This window comes from Sciurus vulgaris (assembly GCF_902686455.1).
Source record: "Sciurus vulgaris genome assembly, chromosome: 5".
NCBI classification, from domain to species: domain Eukaryota; kingdom Metazoa; phylum Chordata; class Mammalia; order Rodentia; family Sciuridae; genus Sciurus; species Sciurus vulgaris.
The window spans coordinates 112,876,042-112,894,702 of record NC_136465.1 but is presented as its reverse complement, the minus strand read 5'-3'; the positions used below and the strand labels follow the sequence as shown (position 1 = coordinate 112,894,702).

The window sequence follows — 18,661 nt, the reverse complement described above, 5'->3', positions numbered from 1 at the left end:
GAACATTTATAACTTAGACTGTTTGTATCAGAAAGAAGCTAGAATAGCAGTCAAATTATTTTCAAATTATGTAGTAGGAAGGAAAAAATAAGAATAGGAGCAGAAATATGTGAAATAGAGAAGAAATAATACAGTTAAAATTTGATAAAAATCAATAATTCTAATGACAAAAAAGCACGAACACAAAAATTAATGTCAATGGAAAGAGAGTTATCAAAATAACCCTACAGATGCTAAAAATATATTAAGGTAATATCACAATTGTATGCCAACATATGTAATAGCTTATATAACATGGTCTATATTAGAGTATGATCTGTGTGCTGCTCAGAAGAAAGCGTATTCAGTCATTGATGGATGAAATATTCTATATATGTCTTTTAAGTCTACATTATCAATTGCATTTTTTTTACTTCTATAACTCTTTTAGTTTTTGTTTGGAGAATCCATCCAGTGATGACAAAGGCATGTTAAAGTTACCCAGAATTATTGTGTTGTGGTCTATTTGGTTCTTGAAATTGAGAAGGGTTCGTTTTATGTACATTGATGCTCCATTGTTTGGAGCATAAGTGTTTATGATTGTTATGTCTTATTGATGTATAATTCCCTTAAGCAGTATGAAATGGCCTTCTCTATCCCATCTGATTAACTCTGATTTAAAGTCCACTTTGTCACATGTGAGGATGGAAACCCCTGTTTGTTTGTGCAATCCATGTGAGTGATATGTTTTTTTCCCATCCTTTTACCTTCAGTCTGTGGAATTCTTTGCCTATGAGGTGAGTCTCTTAGAGACATCATATTTTTAGGTCTTATTTTTAATCCAATCTGCCAGTCTGTGTCTTTTGATTGATGAATTTAGGCCATTAATGTTCAGGGTTATGAAGATATGATTTGTATTTCCAATCATTTGGTTTTATTTTATATATTTTATATTATATATTTTGTCTAGTTTTTAATTTGAATTAGTGTCTCCTTTCATTGACTATTCCTTACATTTCATCTTCTTGGAATATTTTATCAAGAATATTCTGAAGTGCAGGCTTTCTGGTTGTGAATTCTTTTAATTTTTGTTTATCATGAAAGGTTTTTATTTCATCTTCAAATCTGAAGCTTAATTTTGCTGGATATAGGATTATTTCTTGGTATATGTTATTCCAGGATTTTGAAGGTCTGGGTTGAGAAATCAGCTGAGATCCAAATTGGTTTCCCCTTATATGTAATCTGATATTTTTCTACAACAGCCTTTAAAATTCTGTCCTTTTTCTGTATGTAGGCATTTTCATTATAATGTGTCTTGGTGTGAGTCTGTTGTAATTTTGTACATGTGGAGTGCCGTAAGTCTCTTGTATTGGATTTTCCATTTCTTTCTTTAGGTTTGGGAAATTTGCTAATATTATTTAATTGAAAGGATTGTGCATTCCTTTGGTTTGTATCTCTGCACCTCCATCCATCCCAATAAATCTTAAATTTGGTCTTTTCATGTTATCCCATAGTTCTTGGAAGTTCTGTTCATGGTTTCTTAACATCTTCTCTCCATGATGAACTCTATTTTCAAGATTATATATTTTGTTTTCATTGCCTGAGGTTCTGTCTTCCAAGTGGTTTAGTCTGTTGGTGATGCTTTCTATTGAATTTTTAATTTGGTTTATTGTTTCCTTCATTTCAAGGATTTCTGCTTTTTTTTTTTTTCCAGTTTCTCTGCCTGTTTATTGAAATGATCTTTCACTTCCTGTATTTTCTCTCTGATTTCATTTCTTATACTGTCCTTTATTTCAAAGTTCAGTTTAACTATGTACATTCTAAACTCCTTCTCTGACATTTCTTCCACCATGGTGTCAATTGTAAGGAAAAATGCAGCTCTGTTCTGGACCTGCGGTGGCTCCAGCCCTTCCGACAGAACTGGCACTCCGTACTCCCGGTTTTAGTTGCGGCTCAACAATAGCTCCCAGAAATCCACGATGGACACAGGACCTCACACAAGAGACTTTATTATGTGGATGACTAGCGCGTCCGCTCTGGGGTTGGAAAAGAAGGGAAAGAGAGAGATGGCATGGACACTTCTCCCAGATATTGGAATCTCCCAGGCAGGAAGAAACCAATAGCAGAGCAGAATACTTGCAAGCTGACTGATGAACCAATAGCTAGCTAGCATGTTCAGACTGACAAGCTAGGATGTAACATGGGAAGCAGGAAATGGCTGTAGTATAGGCCTGAAATTCCTGCAACGTAAGGGGCGGGCAGAGCAACTTTCAGACTGGCAAGTTAGGTTGTGGTGCAATGGAAGGGGCGGGATATCAGCTTTGTATTACATCAATGGGTTCTGTTATAGAAGTATCTTGATTTGTTTGTGTTGATTTGTTCCTTTGCTTTTTCATGTTGTTTGTGTGTCTACCCATCAAACATCAAACAATATGGATCTGAAGTAATAGAGTTTCTACCCTGTGGACTTATAGTGTCCCTGAAGGTTTTAGTACCTCACTGTTTAGGTGGAGACAAATAATAACAACAACCAATGCAAACAATATACAGAATTAAACCAAATAGTTCCTACTATGATTTCTACATTGTTAATTGTAACAATAAATGGAAATTATATGATCACTTATTGCCTACAATAAAAACAGCAGGTTAGCAAAAGAATTATAATTTCAAATGGTGGACAGGGAGAGAAGTCATATAGAATATGATGATTAAGAGGGAGGAAGAGAGAAGAAGAAGTAAGAAATTTAAGAGTGAAAGAAGAACAATAGAGATCGGCTGTTAGCAGAAGAAAAGAGAGAATCAATGCAAATGGAAAGGAGAAAAAATATATAGAGAGAGTAAAAATTAAAATAAAAAGAATACAAAACAAAACTAAAATATACTAAGCAAATATCCTAGTTCACAAAAATCTAATCCATGAAAAATAACTGGCTTCAAAAAGGCTAGAAATGGAAATATATATATATATATATATGTATATGTATAAATGTATATATATATATGTATATGTATATATGTATACATATATACATATATATATATGTATAAATGTACCAGTGTTCCATGCTGGAAGACTGTACCCCAGGGATCTCCCCTGGGTTCCACTTGTGTAGTAGGGAACCCAATTTTTAGTCCTCTATGTCACTTAGACCCCACATTTCCTGCTCTCACATTCAGCCTCCAATCTCTACCACTCTTCCCTTCTGAGTTCCCAGCCAGATGTGTCTCTCCCACTTAGTCCTGTAAGTAGTTGGATTGGAAGGGGAGGGGTAGAGTCTACTGGGTTTCTGAGACCAGTTGTCCCCTGCGTAAACCTCTCTCCATGTTTTGTTTTTCTCCTGGTCACTTAAGCACACTCTGTGTCATACAGTGTGTGTTTACTAAGCCTGTATGTTGAGCCAAACTTGGGTTTGCCAGGAATCAGCCCCCTTAGCTGCTGGCCCCTCACAGTGGCTGCAAAATAGTTCCTTCCTTTGTCCTCTGCATGCCTCCTGGAGAGATGGCAGCTCCCCCTACCCCCAGCACACATATACGGTGCAGCATGTCTTTCAGGTTTGCCTGACAATGTCCTTGATCTCTAAATGCCTCGTGTCCAGACATGCCTCAGGCTTCTCAAAATGTGGGTTCCTTTAATTCCATTATGCTTCCAGTTTTAAATTCCAGTAAAGTCCCCCGTCACACTATTTTTTTTTTTCACCCATCTTACTGAGAATCTGTCTGCTTTCTTGGTTTTACTCCATGAAGCAGCCAGGAAAGCAACCTCCTCTATTCTGCCATCTTGAAAACCTCAATTATATTGATTTATGAATATTAAGCAAACATTTCATGTTGGAGATAAACTCCATTTACCTGTGATTTTTTATTCTTTTGATATCTTGTATTTGGTTTGCTAAAATTTGGTTAACTTTTGTGTCCATATTTATGAAGCATATTTTCTGTAGTTTTCTTTTTTGTAATGACTACTTTTGGCATCAGTGTATCACTAGCTTTAGGGAGTCTTCTGTTCAATTTTCTGTAAGAGTTTGTTGAGAATTTGTGCTATTTCTTTTTATAAGTTTGGTAGAAATTACCAGTATCTGGGTGGGAAGAGGGAGAAATAACCCAGGGGACCATCTGTGCTTAGAGTTTAACTTATGGGAAGATTTAAGACCACAAATTCAATTAGAAATATGCATAGGGCTATTTAGTTTATTCATTTCTTTCTTTTTTGGCACCAGGGATTGAACCCGGGGCATTTCACCACTGAGCAATATCCCCAGTCATTTTTAGTTTTTTAAATTTTGAGACAGCCTCACTAAATTGCTTAGGGCCTCGCTAAATTGCTGAGGCTGGTTTTGAATTTTTGATTCTCCTGCCTCAGCTTCCCAATCACTGGGATTACAGGTGTGCAACACTGCACCCAACTTCTTTTGTTGTTGTTGTTGTTGTTACTGGGGATTGAACCCAGGGATACTCTACCACTGACAAACATTCCCAGTCCTTTTTATTTTTTTATTTTTAGACAGGATATTGCTAAATAGATAGCTGAAGCTGTCCTCAAACTTGGAATCCTCCTGTCTCAGCCTCCTGAGTAGCTACCATACGTGGCTGAAAGTTGGTGACCATAATACATTATTATCTTTTTATTATCTGCAGAATTTATAATGACATCATCCCTAATTTTTTTGAGCTAATTAATTTTCTACATTTTTATTTTTCAGAGATTCTGAAAATATGAATATGATTCATTTTTTGCCTATCTTCCATTTCAGCTGCCTTTCTTTGGCCACTTCTGCATTTCCCTTATACCATTTTCATGTTATTAGTTGTTTTCTTGCCTTCAATACCCCTTATTATAATGATGATTCTTGTTGTTATTTATTTTGTTGTGGTGCTAAAGATTGAACCCAGGGCCTTGCACATGCTTAGGAAGAATTCTACTACTGAGTGACACCCAAGCCTCCCTCCTTGATTAAATTTATAGTTGAACTCATTCTCCCTTGGGTACCTTCAATTTATTCTTTTTAAATTAATAAATTATTAATTTATTTTGCAGTACTGGCGGTTGAATGTAGGGCCTCCACATGCCAGGCAAAAGTGTTCTAGAGCTGAACTCTATCTCTAGCCCTTTTTATTTATTTATTTTATGCTTTTAGTTGTAGATGGACACAATACTTTTATTTTTATGTGTTACTGAGGATGAATCTCATACAAGCTTGGCAAGCGCTCTACCGCTGAGCCACAACCCCAGCCTCTTATTTTGTTTTTGATACAGGGTCTTTTGCTTAAGTTACTCAGATTGGCCTGGATCTTGTGATCCTCCTACCTCAGCCTCTTGAGCACTGGGATTGCAGGTGTGTGCCACAGTGCCAGGCTTCCTTATGGCTTTTTTTTTTCTTCTCCAGAAATCTGCCCTTTTAAAGGAATATGTGTCTGTGGCATTCTGTATGATATATTTCTCTTTAAATTCTGTATCAACAAAAAGCATCTCTCCTTTTGTAACTCAGGTTTGACTCTATAGCAGCTGCTATTGCAAGACTTGGGAACTATGAAAACTGTTCTGTGAAGTTTATAGCATAAACTGCCCATTTTACTTTAAAAAAATATTTTTATATTTGTCAATGGACCTGTATTTTACTTATTTATATATGGTGCTGAGAATTGAACCCAGTGCCTCACACAAGTGCTCTAGGCAAGTGCTCTACCACTGAGCTACAATCCCAGCCCCCCCTTTTTTTTAAAGTATTTTTAGATTTAGGATGAATTTTATTTTTCTTGTAGTTACTCCCAGTTCACTCTCAGCCTCCTATACCAACATCCTTCCTCTATCTTCCCTGTATTTTCTCAGGTTCCCTTTGCTCACAATAAGGCTCTTTGGCAGGGGAGTGACAGAATGGGAATATGTAGGACTGCTGGACCTTAGGATGTTTTTTTCCCCCTCCTCTTTTTACTTATAGTTACCTTGCATTTCCACCATTCTCTGTCTTTAAGTGATGTTTAATATGTAAATTTGCTTAGAAGTTTCTTTTTTACCCTTCTTATAAGCAGTTTTCATAGATGTGATATTATTCCATATCCTTTGTGTTCTAGTTAAGAAATATTTCCCAGGGCAATTCAAATGGACTATTAGGATAGAAACTGTAGGAGGTTGGAGTTAATTGAAGGGATTGGTTCCTTGAGGGCATGCCCCTTTCATCCCCACCCCCTCTCTGATCTCTGGCTACCATGAGTTGATACTCCATTGTTCACTTCTTTATTTATTTATTTATTTATTTTTGCGGTGCTGGGTGCTGGGGATCGAACCCAGGGCCTTGTGCTTGCGAGGCAAGCACTCTACCAACTGAGCTATCTCCCCAGCCCTCCATTGTTCACTTCTGTCATGATGTTCTGCCTCACCTCAGGCCCAAAGCAATGGACTGGAAGGTCTGAAATTTTGAGTCAAAATAAATCTTTCCTCCTTTAAATTGTTTTTCACAGTTTTGTCACAGCAATAAAAAGCTGAGTAACATGACAGACTTTAAGTTTACAAAAAGTTGACTAACATGACAGACTTTAAGTTTACAAGTATTATTAGAGAAGAGGATCTTCATGTGATAACAAAAAGACACTCAATTACATAGATAATAATTCTGAACTTGTATGTACTGTTTTGCCCGTACTACCTTTTTTTTTTTTTTTTTGGTGCTGGGGACTGAACCCAGGGCTTTGTGCTTGCAAGGCAAGCACTGTACAAACTGAGCTATATCCCCAGCCCCTGCCCCAATACTAAAGCTTGAAAATATATGAAGAAAAAAATATGAGAAGTACAAGGAGAAATTGAAAGAAACATAATTAATAGATGAAGTCAACAAAACTGCATTAAAGGTGTAAAAGTTTTGAACAATATGAAAAAAAGTTTCATCTAAGGGATTTTTGTTTGTTCTGGGGATTGAACCCGAAGGAGTTCATTATGAGTCACATACCCAGCCCTTTTTTTTTTTTTTTTTTTTTTTTTTGGTGGGGGGAAGGTTACACTCAGGGGCACACAACTACTGAGCCACATCGCCAGCCCTTTTTTGTATTTTATTTAGAGAAGGTCTTCACTGAGTTGCTTTGCACCTTGCTTTTGCTGAGGCTAGCCTTGAACTTGCAATCCTCCTACCTCAGCTTCCTGAGCTCCTGGGATTACAGGTATGTGCCACCTCGACCAGGTCCCAGCCCTTTTTACTGTTTATTTTGAGATAGGATCTTGCTAAGTTGGTTAGGGCCTTGCTACTTTTCTGAGGCTGGCCTTGAACTGGCAACCCTCCTGCTTCAGCCTCCCAAATTGCTGCGATTTCAAGCATGTCCCTAGGCTCATCCAATGGATAGTTATAACAAAGTAGAAAATTCATATTCTCCAAAGGTGCAGATGGAGCATTTTAATTTATAAAACAAGACTTAAAAGAATTTATATCATAAAGCCCACAATGCAATAACCAGAAATTGGGATGCAAAAGGTGACTTTAAAAGTAAAGTCCAAATATAAGGGGGAAAACTGAAAAAATAACTCATAGGTCAAAGAAGAAGTCATAGTAGAAATTAGAAAATACTTAGAACTATAACAAATGCACTATGTACAAAGGCATGCGGGGTATAACTAAAACAGTACTTACAGGGACATTTATAACCTATGTTAGAAAAGAAAGTTTAAAATGCATAAGTTAAGCAGACAACTTACAAGTTAGGGGAAAAAAATGAATCAAGCTGAGAGAACATAGAATAAAGAAAATTTTAAAACATCAGAGCAACTTCAGTGAACAAAACATACAATGAAGTCTTAGGAAATTCAAAAAGTGATTCTTTGAGAAGTCAAATAAAATTCAACAATCTCTGGTGCAAGCCCAGTGGCATATGCCAGTAGTCCCAGCAACTTGGGAGGCAGAGGCAGGAAGATCAAAAGTTCAAGGCCAGCCTGGGCATCTTAGTGAGATCCTGTATCAAAATACAATTTATTTTGATCCTTTATCAAAATAAAAATAAGAAGGTTGGGAATGTAGTTCAGTGGTAGAATATTTGACTTTATCACCATATACAAAAAAAGAGGGGGTGCTGAGGATGTCTGGGGGTAAAGCATTCCTGGTTTCAGTAATCGGCACCAAACAAATGAAAACAAAACACAAAGACTATTATAAATGAAAGGAGTGACATAATGACATAACAGCAGATATACCAGAGACATAAAGATTATAAGAAAATCCAGAATATTGTTGTCTTTTTTTTTGTAGTGCTGGGAATTGAACCCAGGGCCTCATGCTTGCCAGGCAAGCACTCTACCAACTTAGTTATATCCCTGGCCCCCAAAATGCAGAATATTAAGTATAATTTGCTGACAGTAAATTAGAAAACTTAGGTAAAATAGGTAAGTTTCTAGGAAAACATTCGTATATTAAATTGTAAGAAAAAAAGGGCTAATTTTGGCTTTTTCTTTATTATCCTAAACAAACTTTCCCAGAACATTTTAGTAAAATGAGAAATTATTTCCAACACTCTTTATAAAGCCAATATAACCTGGATATGAAAACCAGTTAAAGGCAATATGAAAAATAAAGTTAAATCAGTTACAGAGGTGCATGTCTCTAATCCCAGCTACTTGGGAGACTGAGAAAGGAGGATTGCTAGTTCAAATCCAGCCTGGGCAAATTAGCAACTGTCTCAAAATAAAAAATAAAAAGAATTGGAGCTGTATCTCAGTGGTAGAGCACTTGTCTAGTGTGTGGTAAGCCCTAACTTTAATCCCCAAAACTTAAAAATGAAAAATAAAAAATTAAAGCTATAAACTGATGTCACTTATGACATAGTTGCAAAAAAATCCAGATAAAATATTAGCAAACAATGTGTGGTAGGTAGAATACCCTCCCCCTCCCCCCAACCAACCCAAATGATTTCAAGCCTAATACTTGAAGAGATGCAAAAGTCACCTTATGTGGAAAGAATCTTTGAGGATGTGATTAAATTAAGGATCTTGAGGTGGGGAGTTTATCCAAATGGGTCCAAAATGTAACTATGAGTATCCATAAGAGAGGAGTAGAGATATGACACAGAGTAGTGGGCAATGTGAAGAATGAACAGAGATTTGAAGATGTTGCCTGAAAATTGGAGTGATGTGCACACCTATAATCCCAGCATCTTGGGAGGCTGAGGCAGGAGGATCATGAGTTAGAGGCTAACCTGGGCAATTTAGCAAGACCCTGTATCAAAATAAAATAAAAAGAGCTGCAGGTGTAGCTCAGTTGTAGAGTACCCTAAATTCAATCCCCAGTGTTGAAAAAGAAAGAGAAATCCCAACAAGATAACTTCAAGAATAGTCAAGACAATGCTAAAGAACAAGTTAAGGTACTATCCCTAATAGATAGTGAGAATTACTATAAGGCTATGCCAGTTGAAACATTATTGTATTGGCAAAGGATAGATAAATTAGCTTATAAAACAGAGAGCAACATGATAAATGAAAGAACTAGCACTGACTATCAGGGGAAACAGTAGCTAAAACTTAATAGATGATGTTGGGATATTTGGTTAAGATTAATACAAAATTATTCCCTAACTGACACTTGAATGCAAAGAAAAATATCTTTAATACTCTAGGGTGGAAAAAGATAGGAAACTTCCTCTACTTTAAAAAGGAGAACATTAGTGATCAAAACGTTACATAGAGAGGAGGAAACATACTGAAAAAGGGAAAAGATATCTACCATCATATAAAAAATTTTAAAATATTATATAGATTTTGTGTGTGTGTGTGTGTGTGGTATTGGGTATTGAAACTGGACCTCTTGCCTACTAGGGAAGAAATCTACAGCTCAGCCACATTCCCAGTCCTCAGGATGATATACTTTGGATATGGTTTTGGTGTGTTCCCCGAAGTTTCACATGCTGGAAGCTTGGCCATCAGTGTAGGAATGTTGAAAGGTTATAGAAATTTGGGGTGGGATGCTGGTGACTGAACCCAGGAGAGCTTTACCACTGAGTTATCTCCCCAGCCCTTTTAATTTTTTTCTTTTGATACAAAGTCTTGCTAAGATTCTTAGGGTTTGGCTAAGTTGTTGAGGCTGGCTTTGAATTCACAATCCTCCTGCTTCAGTCTCCTGAGTTGCTGGAATTACAGGCTTGCACCACCATGCCCAGCATGATACAATGACAGAAGCTTTAAGAGGTGGAGCCTAGTGAAAACAATTAGGTCCTTGGGGCACACCCTTAAAAAGGATTAATATATTTTTCTAGGGACCCCAGTTAGCACTTCACAACTGTTAAGTCTTTGTCTGGCCTCTCTATTCCTCTGCTTCCTGACTTGTGTGTGTGTGTGTGTGTGTGTGTGTGTGTGTGTGTGTGTGTGTGTATGCTGGGGTTTTAACCCAGGGGTGCCGTCAACCCTGAGCCACATTCCTAGCCCCCACCTCCACCTTTTTTTTTTTTTTTTTTTTTTGTCCTGGGAACTAACCTGTACAAAATTCATGGGGCTTAATCACTGAGTCAAATCCTATTTATTTATTTAATTCATTTTAATTTTAAGACAGGCTCTTCCTAAATTGCTTAGGACCTTGCTAAGTTGCTGAGGCTGGCCTTGAAATTTCAATCCTCCTGCCTCAGCCTTGAGTCACTGTGATTACAAGTGTGTGCCACTGCCCTGGACAGCTTCCTGTGTTGCCATGTGATCTCTCCCTTTTGCACAGCTCCCACTGTGAAGCCATCTACCATGTTGTGATATGGCCACAAAGCTCTCCCCAGAGCCAAGCATTCACTGGTGCCATGCTCTTGAATCTCCAGAACTGTGAGCTAAATAAACCTGTTTTCTTTTTAAAGTATCCAGTCTTAGGTATTTGGTTATATCAATAGGGAACAGATCAGGACAAAGGATATATAAAGAGCTCCTTGGACTGGGTTTGTAGCTCAATGATAGAATGCTTGCCTAGCATGTGTGAGGTACTGGGTTCAATTCTCAGGACCACATAAAAATAAAATAAATAAAATAAAGGTCCATCAACAACTTAAAAAATATTAAAAAAAAAAAAAAAAAGAATTCCTGTGAATCAAAGAAAAAATAACCCAGCAGAAAAATAAAAGAAGACTGTCAGAACAGTGCTCAGATTGCCTGCCCCAACCCCAAAAGATAGGGAACTGCCACAAATCCCCCTGGGATGATATCTCCCTCCTTCATGGTTCTCAGTTCAACCATACTAGCTTTAGCATTGGGAGGGAGCTGGATCAGGAGCTGATGCTACCAGGTCAAGAACAAATTCTGGTTCTAGTTTACCATCCAACACCTAGCCAGATTTACTCATCAACACAGTTGACTGAAGAACAAATTAGGATAGTTCAAAGAATAGGCTTTACACAGCATCTGCCTAAAGGAGTTTATGACCTGGGAAGAGACAGATCAGAGAAAAAGATCTGGGAGTGTGTGATCTGTACTTTGTTTATGGGGACCCAATTTGATTTCTGTTGCCCAAATGCATCTATCACCTGGATTGTACAGATGACTGAGATCCTTCAGGTAGTGTTCCTGCATGGAGCCAGTTGATGTAGCACTGCTTTCTTCCTAAGACTGTTTGACTTCAAGTGAACCATCATTTTTGGTGATTTTGATCTTTCATTACTGAGCCCAAAGAGCCAGGGATTAGGAATTAAGATCATGCACAAAAGTTTCCTAAAAATTTCTGGATGACTGTAGATGTTGAGGAATTATGTGTTATTTTAGAAATGGGAGAAAAGTAGGATGGTATTTTTATGTAAAACCTTGCCCCAGTGTTTAAAACTATGATTGTATTTAGATCTTTTCATTGCTCCAGGACACAGGAATTGTAGAAAGTGTTACAGCAGTTGTATATGTATAAATTGTGTATGTTACAGATTAGGAAAAAAGATAGTGGGTATTTTTCCTAAATGAAATAACTTGCTTCTCTCTACCCAAATTCTTTTCTGAAGTTACTGGCATTTGGGTCAAGGTTTATTAAAAGCTACATTTTATAACATTGGCGCAAAAAAGTATTTGAAGCTTGTTTGCACAGTTCTTTTTTTCCCACTGGAAATGGAATTTGTGGCTTAGGTCTTTTTAAATAGTGTACTACTATCATTAGGGCTGGCTCTATCCTTGAAAACCAGTTTATTTATAAGTTGTGGTAGTTAGAAAACAGAATTCAAAGTGATCTCGTAGCTTGTAAGCAAACTGAGATGCACTTTCTCTTTTCTATAAAAAAATGAATTAATGTCTCAATAAATCAACTCTAGGAAAGTGGGTTTAATATAAAAAAATGGACCTTCATTTCACAAAATAAGTAACATTTCTTAATATTTTGTTGGTTATCATGGAAAATAAATCCACAATTAGACACCATTACACATCCAACAGCTTGGTAAAAATACTTTTTAAAGCGAACGTGGGGGCTGGAGTTGTAGCTCAGTGGTAGAGCACTTGCCTAGCATGTGTGAGGTACTGAGTTCAATCCTCAGCACCACATAAAAATAAAGGCATTGTGTCCATATACAACTAAAAATATGTTTAAAAAAAGCGAATGTGTTGGAACGAATATGAAACAACAGGGATACTTAAACTTTGACGTGCAAGTATAAACTGGTATGATTACTTTTGAAAATGCTTTGGTATCATCTAGTAAATTTAACGATATACTTGTCTTATAATCAGTTTTTCTAATAATCGTATACTCTAACAACACTATCGAGAAGAAATTTAATGTTAACTATATGTAACTTTAAATTTCCTAGAAACTACAATATAAAATGTAAGAGACAGGTGAAGTAAATTTTAATAATTTAGTTCAACATTTAATCAATACAAAAATTATTGAGATATACAAGTGATTTCATATTAGGTATTTGAAAACCATTGTGTATTTTAAATTTAGAATATATCTCACATTGAATAATAAATTTTCATCAGAAATATTTGACCTGTGTTTTATAAAATTTATAGTTGAAAAAGATTCAGATGCCCAAATTCTTCCAAATATACTTAAAAGTTTTCTAATAAAAGGTCAAGTATTGGTCAAGTACAGTGGAGCATGCCTATAATCCTAGCAACTTGGGAGGCTAAAGCAGGAAGACTGTAAGTTCCAGGGCAACCATAGCAACTTAGCAAGACCCTGCCTCAAAATAAAAAATAAAATGCACTGGGATTGTGACTCAGTGGTTAAGCACCTTTGGGTTCATTCTCTCATACCCACCCCCAAAAAAGTTTGTATTATTGCTTGTAAGAAACTAGAGTTAGGATATAATAGGGCTTCAAATCCAATACTCTTTCCATTATATCATAGTATTGCTAAGATGATGAAAGAAGAAAAAAATATTTTTTTTGAAAAGGGAAAATCTGAGCCCAACAGTAAAAACAAAACTAGCAAGACTTTAATTGGATATCTTTATATTAACTGTTAGTGACATGCTGGGAAGAAAAATGATCAAAGCTTATCTTAAAACTAAGAATTTATTAATATATTACTTATTTTTATTCTTACAGGACATTAATATGCAACTGACTGAAATAATGAACAATGTGCATCGGATAATAACCCGCTATTCTCATACTGATCCTACCTCACCAACTGAAAGAAGGATGTCCCTTACAGAATATACGAGAAAACGAAGAACCAATTTTTTGGAGAAAGTGACTGCTTATTCTAAGGCTGTTGAAGTTAGAGAAAATATCCTTAACTACATTCTGGCCTGGTTGGAAGAATGGAGTAAGTTTCTATAAGTGAAGGTTAATGAAAAAGAGAAGAGAATCAATAAGTAAAATTCGAACAATTAGACTAAAGAAGAAAAGATTAGGAGGTTACTCAGAGAACGGTTGTCCTGTTCCTGTGAGAACAACACAAGGAAAATATAGGCTTATTCATTTAGTTCTAACTATTCCAAACTCCTTACTTTTTGTATTTTTCTTTTTTTTTTTTTTTCATTACTGAGGATTAAACCCAGGGCCTTGGATCATGCTAGGCAAGTGCTCTACCACTGAACACTTTTCAGTTAATTTTGAGGCAGGATCTCATTAAATTGCCCAAGCTAGCCTGTGAATTTGTAAGAGTAGCTGGATTACAGGTATGTGCCACTATACCAAATTTTCTTACTTTTATTCAAGAAGACCAGCATCCTCCTACCCAGTGTCTTCATGTTTACTATTCCCTTCACTGGAACATTTTGTACCCCTAGCCATATGACTCATTCCCTCCTTAAGTACCACTTTAAAATGAGGTGTTCTCTGACCATCCCCATTTCCTACCACCTGGCATTTTCCATTACCCTTTTCCTTTCTTAATTTTTGTTTATAGGATTAGTATCTGGCATAGTATATATCTGACTTTTCATTTGTTCTTTTCACTAGAATGTAAGTAGTTTGAAGTCAGGGAACTTGTTTTATTTAATGCAGTATCCATGGCAGAGCAGACATTGATGGAATTGAAGAGTGAATAAGCTAAGGATTTTTTTTAAAAAGAGGTTTTCATTTTGCTTGCAAGAAATAATGCATTCATGTTTTAGTTGTGTACTTCCCTGAGTCAGGACAATAAACTAAATAAGATACTTTTTCCCCCCATAGGTACTAGACATTGAACCCAGCAGCATTCTACCTCTGAGCTACATCTCCAGGCCTTTTTAAATTTTTTATTTTAAGATAAGGTCTTGCTAAGTTGCCCAGGCTGGGTTTGGACTTGTGATCAGGAGGCTCCTCAGCCTCATGAGTAGCTGGAATTACAGGTGGCACCACCACACCCAACTCCAAATGGACACTTTATAACCTGATTCAGATTTTCAAGTCCAATATTTCCTGTTCATACTGTTCCAAATCTCATCTTTTATAATTTCTTCAGAAAAAAGGCTCAGAATAGCAAGTTCGATATAACTATATTCCAAAATATACTATAGAGTAACTACCTAATATTACTAATGCATATAATTACAATTATTTATCTTTTGCACAATTTTTTTTACCCTCTTCAAGATGGCATTTTGTCTTCAATGACTGCAATGAATATTGAAGAACATCACCACTGGATAGCACAAATGCAGATGTTACCAGAAACACTAAAAGCTATTGAGAACAATGTCAAGATACTGTGTAGAATCAGTACAACTTTGCTTGAAGAAAAGAGGAAACAAAAGAAAAGAACACGTAAGAGTGCTTTATGACTTTGGAAATGGAGTTTGACTTTCTGAAAATACAACTTTATTGAGGTGCAATTTGCACACTGTAAAATTCATAAGTTAATTGCATAATTAAATTATTTTCAGTTCATTTACATAGTTATGCAATGATGACTATGACCCAACTTTAGAGCATTTCCAATATCCCAAAAAGATACTTTGTGTTCATTTGTAGTCTATTCCTATTGCCATCCACAGCACCGAACAATCACTAATCTACTTTCTGCTTCAATAAATTTGCTTTTCATGGATACTTCATACAAACAGAATCATATTATATGTGGTATTTTATGCTTTCAATTAGCATAACGTTTAAAGGTTCAGCCATGTTTCAGGACTTATTGGTAGTCTCTTTCATTCTATTGCAGATTGTATTTGGTCTTTTGGATACAGCACATTATTTATTTATTTATTTATTTTGGTACTAAGGTTTGAGCCCAGGGGTGCTTAACCACTGAGCCACATCTCCAGCCCTTTTAATATTGTATTTGGAGACAGGATCTCACTGAGTTGCTTAGGGCCTTGCTAAGTTGCTGAGGCTGACTTTGAACTCATGATCCTCCTACCGCAGCCTCCTGAGTCACTGGGATTACACAGGCTTGCGCCACCGTGCCCTGCTGGATATAGCACACTTTGTTGCTCCATTCACCAGTTGATGGACATTTGGTTTGTTTCCACTTTTTGGCTTTTTTGAATAATGCTGCTATAAACACACAAACAAGTTTTTGTGTGGGCATATGTTTTCATTTATTTTGTGTCATACCCTAAGAGTAGAATGGCTGGGTTATGAGGTAAATTTAACTTTTCCAAACATTCCCACCAACAATATATGAGAAGGGTTCCAGTTTCTCTATATCCCCAACACTTGCTATTGTCTTTTATTTTTTATTATTTTTAGTTGCAGATGAACATAATACTTTTATTTATTTTATTTATTAATTTTTTTGTGGTGCTGAGGATCAAATTCAGTGCCTTACACGTGCTAGGTAAGTGCTCTACTACTGAGCTCCAGCTCCAGCACTTGTCTGTCTTTTTTATTGTAGCGTTCTAGTAGTAGTTGTGAAGTGGTATCTCATGGGATTTTAGTTTGCATTTCATTTAACAACTAATTATGTTGAGCATCTGTTCATGTGCTTTTTAGTCATTCTTATACCTTTTTTTGTAAAGTGTCTAAACACTTGCCCTTTTTCACCATTTATTTTTAACTGACAAATATTGTACATGGTTGAGGGGTACCATGTGATGTTTCCACACATATTTACAATGTATAATGTTCAAATCAGACTTACCCATACTCATTATTAAATTTTATGATTTCTTTCTTTTTTTTTTTCCAGTCCTAGGGACTAAACTCAGTGCCTACCACCTGCTAGACAAGTACTCTACTACTGAGCTACATCCTCAAGTTATTTTTATGTTATTTTGAGATAGGGTCTTGCTAAGTTGTCCAGGATGGCCTCAAATTTTAGTCCTTCTGCTTCTCTTCCTGTGTAGCCAGATTATAGGTATCACCACTATGCCTTGGCCTTATGATTTCTTTATATCTTTTGGATACAAGTCCTTGATCAGAAAAGTGATTTGTGAATATTTTCTTCCAATTTATGACTTATCTCTTCATTTTCTTAGTGGTGTCTTTGAAACCCAAAAGTGTTTAATTTATATCAGGACTAATTTATCAATAATTTTTTATGAATCATACTTCAGTATTGTACTGAGAACTTGTATTAAGCCAGCGCTGTGTGTGTAGTTCCAATTACTTGGGAAACTGAGGCAGGAGGATTTCTTGAGACTCAGAACCAGTAGATGATTATACATGTATATTCCATTGCATTTGGGGAACATACTTTATATGATTTCAATCCTTTTAAATTCAGACTTATTTTCTAGTCTAACATATGATCTTTCCTGGAGAATGTTTCATATGTACTTGAAAAGAATATATACTCTGTTGTGAGGTGGAATTTTTCAAAGTTGGTTTATGCTGTTGTTCAAGTCTTCTCTGATTTTCTAAATGTTCTATCCATTATTAAGAATGGAATATTGTGGGCTGGGGAGATAGCTCAGTTGGTAGAGTGCTTGCCTTGCGAGCAAAAGGCCCTGGGTTTGATCCCCAGCACCGTCAAAAAAAAAAAAAAAAAAAAAAAAAAAAAGAATGGAATATTGAACTTCCCAACTGTTATTGCTGAGTTGTTTATTTCTCCTGTTAATTTTGTCAGTTTTTTAAAAATGTATAAATCTGTTTTAAAATTTCATTTTATTAATTTGTTTACGTGGTGCTGAGATTGAACCCCATGCTTCATACAGGCTAAGCAAGTGCTCTACCACTGAGCCACAACCCCAGGCCCACAATTCTGTCAGTTTTGTTTCATGTATTTGGGGACTCAGTTGTTAGGTTCATATATATCTATAATTATAGCAGTTTCCTGATGAATTGCCCCTTTATCATTATAAAATGTTCTTCATTGTCTTCACAATCATTTTTCTTATGTCTTAAAGTCTTTTTCATCTCATATTACTATAGTCTCTTCAGTTCCCAGGTGATTACTGTCCCCAAATCACATTTAACTGTCTATCATTTAACTTTCAACCTATATGTGTCCTTGAACCCAAAGTGTCATTTGTAGATAGATTTTGTGGGACTATTTTCTTTTAATACATCTTATAATTTCTGATTTTTGGAATATTTAGAACATTCATATTTAATGTAATTATTGATGGAGTTGGATTTGCGCCTGCCATTTTGATATTTTTCTGTCTCATATCTTTTGTTCCCCTATTCTTTTTTTATTTTTATTTTTTTGCAGTACTGGGGATTGAACCCAGGGATGCATCATTACTGAGCTACATTCCCAGTCCTTTTTAGTTTTTATTTTGAGATAGGACCTTCTTAAATTGCTCAGGCTGGTTTGTGATCCTTCTACCTCATTCTCCTGAGATGCTAGCATTATAGGTGTGTGCCACCATACCAAACATTGTTCCTCTATTCATTTATCACCTTCTGTGTTCAACAGATAATTTTTAGCATACAATTTATTTCCACTCTTTTACTCTACTTTTGGAGTAAATTCCTTAGAGGTTGTTCTAGGGATTGCAGTATACAGTAGTCCCCACTTCATAGCTTTGCTTTTTGTTGTTTCAGTTATTTTTGTAGCTCATCCATTTCTGCTATATATCCACCCATTAGTCACTTGGTAACCTATTTGGTAGTCAAATTGATGTCACAGTACCACAGTGCTTACAGTCAAGTAACCCTTATTTTACTTAACACTGAGCCTATTTAGGTCATGGTTGCTTAATAATAATAATCACCCTCAAAGTGCAAAAGTAGTGATACTGGTAATTCAGATATGCCAAAGAGAAGCTATAAAGTATTTCCTTTAAGTGAAAAGGTCAAGGTTCTTGAATTAGTAAGGAAAGGATAACAATTATATGCTGAGGTTGCTAAGATCTATGTAATAATGAATCTTCTATCCATGAAATCATGAAGGAAAAAAAATTAATGCTAGGGGATCCAAGATGGCAGACTAGAGGG

At 36.1% G+C, this 18,661-nt stretch overlaps 1 protein-coding gene across 1 annotated transcript in view; it reads left to right on the top strand.

The window, feature by feature from the left end:
* FAM186A (family with sequence similarity 186 member A) overlaps positions 1–18,661 on the top strand; it is a gene marked incomplete at both ends in the record, with an annotated part of 71,160 nt that overhangs the window by 4,228 nt on the left and 48,271 nt on the right. The window contains 2 exons of the mRNA XM_079139893.1: positions 13,451–13,673; positions 14,927–15,097. Of these exons, the coding sequence (XP_078996019.1) occupies positions 13,451–13,673; positions 14,927–15,097 (394 nt within the window). The remainder of the gene's footprint in view (positions 1–13,450; positions 13,674–14,926; positions 15,098–18,661) is intronic.